General features: G+C 34.7%; 1 protein-coding gene across 1 annotated transcript in view; it reads right to left on the bottom strand.

Moving 5' to 3' along the window:
* CFAP20DC (CFAP20 domain containing) overlaps positions 1-11,981 on the bottom strand; it is a 78,885-nt gene that overhangs the window by 1,539 nt on the left and 65,365 nt on the right. Inside the window, exon 15 of the mRNA XM_009648330.1 lies at positions 3,484-3,575. Within this exon, the coding sequence (XP_009646625.1) occupies positions 3,484-3,575 (92 nt within the window). The remainder of the gene's footprint in view (positions 1-3,483; positions 3,576-11,981) is intronic.

The following is an 11,981-nucleotide window of genomic DNA, read 5'->3' as shown; positions in this document are numbered from 1 at the left end:
ACTTGAATTCATACTAAATGAGAATTAGATTGCATCCAGGACTAGCTGAATTTACACCCTTATAGCAATAATTCCCTGCATGTATTTTCACATGAACATGAAGAGAACTTAAGTTTTCTAGATGTATCTTGTTTTTAAAGTTAGGCTTCTTTCTTTCAGCATGTCACAATATCCCCAAATTCATTTTAAGGCATTTCAGGATGTTGCAACAGATTTCCAATGGCAGCATGGAGTATTCAGTTTTGAACAGATTAAAAAAAAAAAAAGAAATCTTCAATTCTGTTCTTCTACTTCCTAAAAAGTTCTAATTAAATTAAGTGGCATTCTTCTGCAAGACTCAAGTAGTGTGTAATGGTTGTGTTAGAAGGCATTTTTCTACTTTCAAATGGTATATTGTGGGCAACCTGACCATATGTAGGAATGAAGCATCCATGGCCAAATTAACTGACAAACAAGTCACTTTCAAAGAAAACTTTCATAGCTGTTTATGCTGCCACCATCCACACTTTTGGGGTCAGGGTTGCTCAGGATTGCATGGAAAAACCTCTTGGCATTTTAATTTTAATATCATGGTGAAAGCAATATCAAAGCTTTTGTTCTTAAATCACTATAAAATTAAACATCATCTGTCAGCAGAGGGAATGCTGAAAAGAACACTGCTAGCATTTTCTCTGATATGATCCTCCAACATGGAACTACAGTGCTTCAATCTATACTGTAATTACATACTGCAGGGTTACCATATGACTACTGTCAACAGCTGTAGTCCAAGAAAGACGACTCTTTAGTGCTAGAGCACTATCTTAAGGCAGTAACAAGATACAATAAAGTAAGTTCCAGAGAATTTATGACTTTGCCTTTGTCACTTACTGTGGAAACTTTCTTGTATGACTTGTTATATGAAGATAAATGAAATTGTCTTTAAATCAGAAATATCAATGCCCAATAAGGGGAAAATCTACGGAAATTTATCACATTTATGAGACTAAATTTTCCTCTTCATTGTCTTGTGAAACCTGTTGAATAGAAGACTACTTCTGGTTATGTCTCCCTATTTAATGATGTACTATGGATGGTGGAAACATTAAGAAATGAACTATAGAGTAAAATGCTTTCTTAGAAATGAATCACCTTTTTTCCCCAAAGTTATGCCTGAACTTAAAGATTTTTTCTAAATGTAAGAATTAAAGAATTTTTATAAATACACTAATGATACACTATTCTTTAAGGATACTTTTAGATAAAATTAATATCTTGGCTACATTATGACTCACTGCAGATTTTCAGTACTGATAATATGCTTTTGTTATCCTGTGATACTTGGAACACTGGAAAACTGCACACACACACACAAAATAGTCTTGTGACACTTAAGTCACTTCCCAACATGAGACATAACTAATTTTCTAATGTGACATTAAAAAAAAAAAAAAGTGAGTAGGGCAGCAGAATTTTCTGGAACAAATTTGAGCATTCAGTTTGTTGGTCAGATCTGGTACTTAATTGTCAGTAATAAAACAGTTCTTTTGTCACACAAATAACTAACCTCAAGTGAAATGGTTAAGGAAAAAAAAAAGTTTTTTCTGAAGTGCTAGGGACACATCACAGGGCAAGACCTATTTAGCATCTCTTTCAAAAATGATACGTCAAACCATCTAGTTACCATGGTCCATCAAGATTTTTTTAAACCAAGATATCAAGGAAAACACACAGATTTGAATGGTTGATGGGATCTGACATGTATTATACAGCACTGCATTTTCGCACACCACTGTATTATGCCCAAAGATCTGTGTTTCACTTCAGTGTATCTTTTATGTGAGCAAAATGATCTCAGTTTTCTCTCAATATAGTGCAAGGATGTTATTTTCCAAGAACTGTAAACAATCAGAAAGGGAGGTTTGGAGTTGCTTGAAGATGCTGTGTATTGTACAGGCACCCCCTTACTTTGCCAGTCAGGCCTTCCCTACCCACAGCTGCTACGATTAATCCGCTGCTTTAATAGGGAAGGGTGTCAGCACTTCAGAAAAAATCCAAACTGTCCTGTTTGGGGACGTAAGGTCATGGAATGGCTTTGTTGTTCTCTCTTATTTCCTCCATCTTCTTGGGGAAATGAAGCTTGATCACTTCAACACCATGGCAGGTTTTTTTTGAGTATTTGGAGATAGAAAAGTTTCTGTGTGAAGTTATCAAAATTAGAAATATCATACATATACATGAGTCAGAATTTAATTTGATTGAATAAAGGCACAAAAATAAAAAGCCAAAATAAAAAGTTATGGTATATAGAGATTTTCTGTTCTCCAAATGTGTAATCACGGACACATGATGTAAAATATCTCAGCATAAAGGAAAATGAGTTTAGGAACAATTCACAAGACAGTTTGAAAATTCTAGTGTGAATAACATAAGAAATCCATCAAATTCCTAAGTATACTTATTTTTAAAAGCTTTTTAAAGACAATAATACAATTTTCAAAATTTACAGACATTCTAGCTTTCCTGAAGCAAGCCTTGGATTTCATAATAGTAACATAAAAAAATTCTGAGAGACCTATCACAAATTTATATCCAACATGCCTTTAACCCAAGGATTACTGTCCAATTCTCTTTGGTTTACTTAGGACCCTTAACAAAACATATTATTTGATTCTTCAAAGCAAGGTCCCTTCCTGACAGCAAAATTCTATTTTGCTGTCATAAACAATTACAAATATACATCCATGAAAACATTCCCAGTTTCAGGGGCATAATCTATTTTAGACAGTAAATCACTGAGACATCTTCATCCCTCAGGCAGCCAAAATACACAGGTCAGATTTATGAGATTTCACATTGAATTCCCCAGACTTAAAGAAAAATGCAGACATCTACCCTGTTTCCTAAGACAACAGATAAGAAAAAAGGGCATTTGAAGAAAACAAGGTATTTGTTTTATTCTGTTGTTGTTGACTTTCCAGTTTCAGCTAAGTTCTTTGCCATTCTCTAAGCAAACACCATTAATAAACAAAAACCTGTAACACTTTAGGTGGTGACAACAGTCGTTACTCAGGATATCATGCTGAGATTTCATTTAAGGCTAAATCTGAAATTTTTCTTCATAGGAGAAGTATCACTTACATAAATGCAATTGTGCTTCTGAATAAGAATGTTTAGTCTTTGTGTTCTTTCTTTCATAGGTTTGCCTTCCCCACTAGCATAAATTCTGTATTTTAAACAAATAAGATGCACTTTTTCATGAGTTAATCCATATTGAGCCAGAACATCAGGAAACCACAACTGCATAAGTTATTCTTCTATCAGAGGCAAATAATACCGCATGGAAAACTCTGCTAGCATGAGCTGAGAATAATAAATAAGAGAATTTGGAACCAATATGTAGCAGTATAGAAAACTACGAAAAGGCAGCACCAGCACTACAGAAACAATATTTAGAAATGTCTTACTACTCACATCTTTTTAATTGTCTTCATAAATGCCTACCTGGAATACTCTGATTTGTTGAAGATTTAGCATGCTCTTCCAGTTGTTGGCTACCAGGAATGATGGGGGGACTGAACACGTTCAACCAGTCCCTGAAAAATACAAATCAAAATATCATTCATAAAAGCACTGCAGTTAATACAATACTTAAATGCTAAGGCTTCCTTCCTTCCTTAGCCTTTTCACCTGTTCACACTAAAAATCTGTGTTTTAAGTCAGGTTTGCTTTGCAGATTTCAGCTGGTATTGCTCTCTCAGCAAACGGTGTACGAGGCATGATCCATAATCCACAGAGCTATACCTTGAAAGCCTATGGGACTCATGAGAATCTTTTTCTGAGAAATAAAGACTTGGGATGAACAACCTGTGTTTGATGAGAGACTGTGGGGGTCAATTTGATTAAAAATCCTTACCCTGTCCAAGGAAAAAGGCTTAAAGACAATCACAAGAGATGTGCTTGCTTACCACTGACACGGCATTGCTTGGGTGACACAGCACATGCTTTCATAGTCTGGATGGTTGGTGAGTTAGAGCTGAGCTTAGACATGAGATGGATGCCACAGCATGATACCAACTCAGTGCTCATGAACTGTGGGATACCTGATCTGTATTAAATAATGGGATCTTTCCAGCTGAATTTACCTTTAAAAGTTTTCAATAAAGGGCTGGAATTAGTGGTCAGAGCCAAAAATAACATACAAATGGTTTTCTAGTGTTTTTAAGAAGGAAACAGTGGACTGAGTCAGGACCTTATTGTTGATAGAATTGTTGATATTGAAAAAAAAAACTTTGCTAGGTAAATATGTTACAAACAATTGTTTGTAACAATTTTTTTATGGATATAAAATGTTCTGTGTTAGAAATAAAAAACCTGTTATTGAGCTTAACATGATTTTAGCTACTGGCAAGACTATACAGACGACTCTTCTCATCACAGCTGTCACATATCTGTTTTGCTTCTGTAAAAAAAGTTTTGATGGGATCTTTATCATAGAGCAGGGAGTATGGACCTTCCTCATCTATTCAGTTTAATGCACAATTTATGCCTCTCCTAAACAGAACTTTGTGATAGCTTTTAAAAATTATTTTCACATTATCATACATTCATGCAAAGTTCAATGTTCAATTTCACGTGTGCCACTTTATGATACACTGTCTTTGACTGTTACAGCTCAAAGAAAGGAAAACAGAACAGTTGATTTTATTGTTACTGCTTTTTATTGCAAACTGAACTGCAGATTTTTTCACTGAAAAAGTGGGTAGGAAACACAAGACTGAGAGGTCACTCATATCATATTATCAATCAGAGAAAGAAAGCCCTGGAAGGACACATCTAAGTCACAAACTTCAGACATCCCTTGTGCAGGTAACCACATCTTGTAATTCTTTTCATACATGAAACTAATCTCTGTACACTGTGCACAGCTGATGCTGCCTTAAGTTCCCATCTCTCCTCTTTAACAGTAAAGAGCTGTAATACATTAAAGCTTCAATATAACTTGACTAAACAACTGCAAGTTAACACTTGAACACAGAATTCAAGGGATCTCAATAAATCATCTCATTTTGATAGAACCAGATCCATCCTTTCTGATCAACCTATTTCACTGCAAGGCAAGGGGAATGGAAGGGAAAAGGGGTCTTTATGGGAACAGTTGTAGGAACAGCGCAGCTCTACCGACTAAATTAATCTCGGTTTGGGGTTGATTCAACTTATGTCTGGCCATGGCTGCTCCAACAGCTGGCACAAAAACATGCATACAAACTTATGCTAGAAGCCAGGAGGATTAGCCAGAGCTGTAGAGGTAACTTCAACATCCATGGCTTCCTCTAGAAGGGATGAAATTTTCCAAAGTTTGACAGATTTCTTTACCCTGCCAGACTGTAATTGTCTCAATTCAATTGTCCAACACTAAGTAAACAGGTAATGTACTTCTACTTTCTGAAAAGCCTTGATAATCTCATGTAAGATTTGCTTCTGACAGAGAAATCTGGCACGGCTCAGTCATGTGTTATAATTGCTAAAATATACCAATTGCTTCTTTTTTTTGTTAGTTTTTCTGCTACTTCTAGACTTGTTATTGATTCCACATCATCTCCTGTTGGCATGTATGCATAATCTGGGGTGAATCAGGGGACAACCACCTATCTATTTGCAGTCAAAATGGAAAAAACTAATTTTCTGCCTCAGGAAACAGAACTGCTGGTATAGAAATCCAGCAAGTAGTATAGCAGATTTAAAGGAAGAGATATTGAATTTTCCATCATTTCAATACGTAAAAAACATACTTCAAAAATTTTTATACCACCATATTATTTTCACATATATGGCCAACTTCACAACCAATCCTTCTCTTTTTCTGCTGTGCAGCTAATGCCAGTGGGAACCAGTACAACTAATCCACACAGCAATATGCTTGCCTAGACATCTCATTATTAGCTCTCTCTGCCTTTGCTCACTGTATTTGCATTCCCTGAATACAGCCCAAGACTTTGTTTACACCAAAGCTTCAAAAGTTTTTAGGAATGCATGCTATGTTATCCATTTAGTTAAATGCATGCTGTGATAGCCAGTAGAACAGCAGAATGTATTTTTCCTTTCTGCCACTTGCATGTGTGGTTTGTGCTGCCTCAGAATCAGTCAACGTAAGCCTAACACTAGAATCTGACCATGGTTTTAGGACGTGGTCAGAGAGCACGAAGCATTTTCACTTACCTGATTCTCTACAATTGCACTGAAACACAATGTCAGCAAAGGCAAACTCCTGGAGAAACTGCGGCAATTATAGAGAAGGTAAGGACGAACTGTTAGTGCTAATCTACATCTCTGCTTCCCTTTCTTCCAAATTCACTACAGCTTTTTTAAAAGACAGTGATATTTGAGATCCAGAGAAGAACTAGAATATTTCTGCTAGGAAGACTGCTGAAGCAAAAGTGGTGCAAGGACAGAGGAAAGACAGTGCTTGTTTCTAAAGAGAATTATCTCAGCCAGACCAGCAAATGTAGTTAGAAAAGTAAAGAAGCTTTAGAGTATATATGCAGTTCTACAGGTCTGGCACAAACCAGAAGAGTTTGAATATACATGTTTTTCATATAAAATATTTATCAGAGAATTACTAAAGAAACTAGTGGTACCTGGAAAGCAGAGAGAATGTTAGTAAGAAGGAAAGAAAGATAGTAAGGCAATTAACCTCCAATGTTTTAGGAATGCATGCTATGTTATCCATTTAGTTTAGAAAAGAAATAGACAATTCTTTTAGAGAATACTAAGAGAGGGAGGTAATCATGTGTCATTGAACCAGTATTTCTGTTAAATAAATAGTTCTTATTGCTTAGGAAATTTATGCATTTTAGTTCGAAGACTCATCTCTGGAAGGTCTTCCTGAAAGATCAAGCTTGAGAAATCAGAGATGGGATGATTTGTGAGTAGCTGGATGATTTTTGTCTTTGATTCTGTCCTTCATTTACTGGAGTCAATTCTCATGTAAAGGAGTTGTTAATTTTCTTCTTTATATTTATTTTGATGAATCTGGTTTAGTAGATGAATTATTATTTTCTCTAGTAGGTACAAGTGCAAGATCTAGGGATTTTGATGGTTCTAAAGGGAGGCAAAGGAGTGTTTATTTATGATAGAGGCAAGAGACACGTGTTGGCAATTTTAATATTTCCTATTAAGACAGTCTAGATTCAGTTCGTGTTTTTTTCTCTCAATGTCCAAGAAAAACTAATAGTTTTCCTATTCAAACCCCTCCCAGTGAGACAAGTAATGAAAACACTACAATATTAGGCATTCGTTGTTGACTTAATATTACTTTTAAGGTTGAAACATTTTACACAATATATATTAAAAAATAGTTTATTAGTTCTACAAGTTACTTAGCAACATCTAAACCAACTTTTCCTAAAATCTTGAAAAAACCCCCCAAACCTCCTCATGAGTGCTGAAATCTTCTTGGCCAAATTGCAGTAGAGAGTACATATTGGCAGTTGATTGATAAGCCTCTGAAAAGTGGGATTACAGTGGTAATTCTGATAGATGCTGCAGTCTAGCAGTCAATACAGACTTTTCCACAATGAAATCTGCAGTTGCTTTTAGGAAGTAATTAAAGCATGTGTGTATGTATGTGTGAGAGAGTGTACGAGTTAATTAAAAAAACCCTGAAAAATTTGTAGACCTTGCCTAAACGTAGAGCCCAGCATAAGACAACCAGCAATATTCTGAGAAATGCAGACTGTGGCCTGTGTTCCCATTTATTGTGTTTTTATCCTGTCTGAATAAAGAATATTTTTGGGGGAACTTCTTTAAGAAGCTAGTTTATCTCTTTAAAACAGAAAAGCTAATCACACATTCTGACTAATTAAAGACACTCTATTTATGCTATCAATGCCTCCAGCTGTAATTAATACAATCAACATGCAGTAAACTATGTAGAGCTTTCCTGATAACAATGTGGAATGCTAAGTACTGTCTTTTGACATTGTGAGTTGCATTGTATGAAGGCTCAGAATAGCTTCCACACATATTCAAAGCATCACGCACCTTTAATGACTGCACTGAATTTCTTCATTATTCTGAAAGCTGTTCTCCATACCAAAATATAATAAAAATATTACATAATCTTGTTATATTATGGTCTTTTCTTAAAAAATACTTTCAGAAAATAATTGTCATACATTGAAATATCACGATAGCTGAACTGTGATGGAAAGTAAAAAGATCTTTTGGACTTATGATCATCATTTTCAGTTTTATGACAGTATGTTAAATTTGCAGAAAATGGCATCCATCAGTAAGATCTGTTGAGAAAATTAGCGATGCTTTATTAAGCATCACTTATCAATGACAACATATTAAAATTCTTACCCTCAACAGAAATCCAAAGAATCAGAGGGTTTTGATTTAAATCTTACCAAACACCTTTGATACTTTTAATTTTTACAGATATTCTTACTTTTTAGTCTATCCTACTGGCTGGGCTGAGAAAATGGCAAATCACTTAGTATAAAGATTTTTAACATTGCTGTTAATTGGGATAGCATACTTCATCAAGGGGGAATGGTTTGAAGCTGCGCCAGGGCAGGTCTAGGCTAGACATTAGGAAAAACTTCTTCACTGAAAGGGTTGTCAGGCTCTGGAATGGGCTGCCCAGGGAGGTGGTAGAGTCCTCATCCCTGGAGGTATTTAAAAGAAGGATAGATGAGGTGCTTAGGGACATGGTTTAGTGGTGGGATGGCAGGGGTCGGTTAAAGGTTGGACGCGATGATCTCAAAGGTCTTTTCCAACCAAAGTGATTCTATGATTCTATGATCACATTTCTTTTGGATCGGATTTAATTTGTATCACTTAAATCAATGGAATAATTTAAACCACATTATTACAAAATTAAAATGCTTCAAAGTTTTAGTACAGTTTTGTCCAACAATCTATACAGGAATTAAAAGGAATATTCAAATTAGTCAGCCAGCCTGGTAGTATACTTAAAAAACTTAATGCAAGGGCTACGTTATATCAAATCAGGGAATGAAAAAACAACATCACTTTTTTATCATTAAGAACACATCAAATTGACAGACTATTAAGCATCTGAAGAGTACAATCAATAGAGAACACAAAAGATGATATTTAACTGCACGAACTACTTAGTAAATCTTTATGAATACTAGAGGAGAACTGGCTTGTGCCTGAGTGATAATAAGAGCAGCACATTTGAGGAATTATTTTTTATGGTGGATAATTTGACTAACTCTGCAGAGGGCCAGAGAATGCCAATGTATGAATCGGGAGTATAAAAATATTTTAAGGAAAAAAAGACCAATTCTTGACATCTTGCACAACTGTCAACTAAAATCTTAGCACATACTTCTGTTGTATTAGTAATATTTAATACCACATGAAGCAAATTCTGCTGCAAATGCTCAAAGTGAATAAGTAATACCTTACCATGATCCACTGAATGCAAAGTGCCAGCTCATATCACAAGCATGGTTCAGTACAGCCTAAATATTCAATTCAGCTAAGATGCAGACCTATTTTTCTCACTTGTTTGGATTTTTAATTATATCTATTTAAGAAAGGTTTTTAGAGACTAACTCAGTTCTTAGATAAATTAATAAAAATTCACCTAGCTTTGAACATCCCTCACCTATTAATAATATAATGGGGTCTTTTTTTAATAGAAGCATTTCCATAGAAATAATCCCTTCAATAACAGTTTCAGTAGTGAAGCAAGGACTTGTGAAGGCTATTAACAATCAGATGTGTTTGTGTTATGTACACAATACAATCATATTTGAAAAAATGTTGAAATCACATTTCAGGTCCTGCCACTATCAGTGTCTGTAATAATTGTGGAGTCATCTTAGCCTTAAATTGCCCATTATTGTATCTAAAATGCTTCAAACATTTTCAATTTTTGAACATTCTTAAAGTTCTTACATAAATATACCACAAACCAAGAAACATTCAACATTAATTTATACATCAATAACTGTTCAGTGCTACTGAGCTCCAGGTGGGAAAACCAGTATCTTTATAATGGAAAACTGAGTGAGTATACAGAAGATGATGATGATATACAGAAGATGATGATGATATACTACCAAAAGAATATAGAGTATACTTATACATACAAATCAAGGATTTTTGAATGCACATTTTAATAAAAATCCTGAAAAGTAACATAAATATACATGTCCACATGACTTTGCATAAATTGAAAGCTCTACTTTAAAAAGACATATCCTAAGTATTTAAGGGCAATCTGGCAATACGTTGATGATTAAAAAAATGCAAGCCATGAGCTACATTGTATTATTCTTACGGAGTGTTATTGTAGTTTCAAAATATCATTAAATCAGCACAAACCAACACTTATCATTTCCTGCACATTTTTCAGGGAGCTGCATTCTGACTATGAGTAATCTGTTAATCTGTTCTTTGCCTCACAATCCGTCAAAGTGACAGATTCATTCCATCCCTAATACATAATATCTTCATTTACTGTATGCCTTACTGGAACTTTCTTTTTTTGCTAGTACTAAGAGTTAGAAAATCACAAGCATATTTATGGAATGCCTTTTTCCTTCCTCCACATCACTTCAGCAAGTCCAGCCTGCCAAATACCATACTCCTAATGGAGGCAAAGAGACCTCCTTAACTAAATTATTTAATTTTCAATGAATTAGTAACTAAAAAAGAGATCATAAAAAGTGCAAGTGCAACTGTGCGTGGAAGACTCGAATCTGCTCTTAAAGGCTCAAATCTGTAAATGAACTGGCTTATGGGTGCTAGATTAGATTCAAGGACAACAAAGGAGATGTGAATTCTACTTATTAAACAAGATATTTAGATAGTGCAAGGTGCTATTACAAGTGTGTACAGTACAACCACGCTGACTGGTATTAGCTAAAAGTTTGACCTGTTAATGCTATCCCATTTTTCTTTTATTATCAAAGTTCAAATGAAAAATTTGTGTAGGTTATTAAAAACATACACAGTCATCCACATCAGTCTAAAAATATGAATGACCTGAATTTGGAGGTTTAACAGCTTAGTAATTAATATATTGTGCTATTTGGTCAACATTTTTACTTTAAATACATGAAACTTCTATCATAGCCTCTGTTACGTGACAGCAACATTGGAATTTACTTAAAGACTAAACCTCTAGTTCATCACCATGTTAGATTCCTGGCTAGATTATAGTATTGATATTCACTAGTAATATAAATGACACTAGTAGAGAAAACCAGTGTTTTATCATCTCATTTAAGTAAAATACTAGCCCTCTCTTCTTGCTAGTTTTGATTCGTTTATCAGATCAGCTGCAGAAATTGAAGTAATGAATTTGCAAAGGAGTGTTAAAATTCCTTCATGTTAATATAATCTTAAGCAAGTAAATTCTAATAACTACAGCAGATAGTCATTGATCAATGAATCAAATGGATTTCCACATTTAATGAAGTGTACATTAGATAGGGTGTGCTTCCTTTTTTAGATATTTTTAACAATTAAATTAAAATACAATTTTTAATATGAATGGCTTAATATTCCATCAGTGAAGGAAACACCTGAATCTAGTACCCAACAAATCTCGTTCCAGTTAAAGTCATTCCTTTTCTCCACAGCCAGCCACCAACAGCATTGTACTGTTCTGTGGATCCTGGATGTGGACTGCATCCCATTTAACTTCTAATGGATGACATGGAGCCAGAGGGCTTTTAAAAATCAATGGAAAAACATGACTCAACAGAACACTAACTTTAATATTATCAAACTTGTTATAGGTGATGCTGTTGAACGTTCCCAGCCTGTGAAAACTACCTTTCTTTTTCAGAAAAGTAAAAAAAAAAAAAAAAAAGTATGCAAGAAAACTCTGACCTTTTAGTATATTAATGCAATGAGTGGAACAGCATGAAGGTGGAAACTTAATCATTACCACAAAGTGAGAAGTATGCTACCTCAGTTTAATTATTCAAAAACATCAAGTTTCATCAACA

Source organism: Egretta garzetta, unplaced genomic scaffold, assembly GCF_000687185.1.
Source record: "Egretta garzetta isolate BGI_Z169 unplaced genomic scaffold, ASM68718v1 scaffold91, whole genome shotgun sequence".
Taxonomy (NCBI): Eukaryota; Metazoa; Chordata; class Aves; order Pelecaniformes; family Ardeidae; genus Egretta; species Egretta garzetta.
Note: the sequence above shows the minus strand (reverse complement) of the source record. Positions and strands in the feature narration are given on the sequence as shown.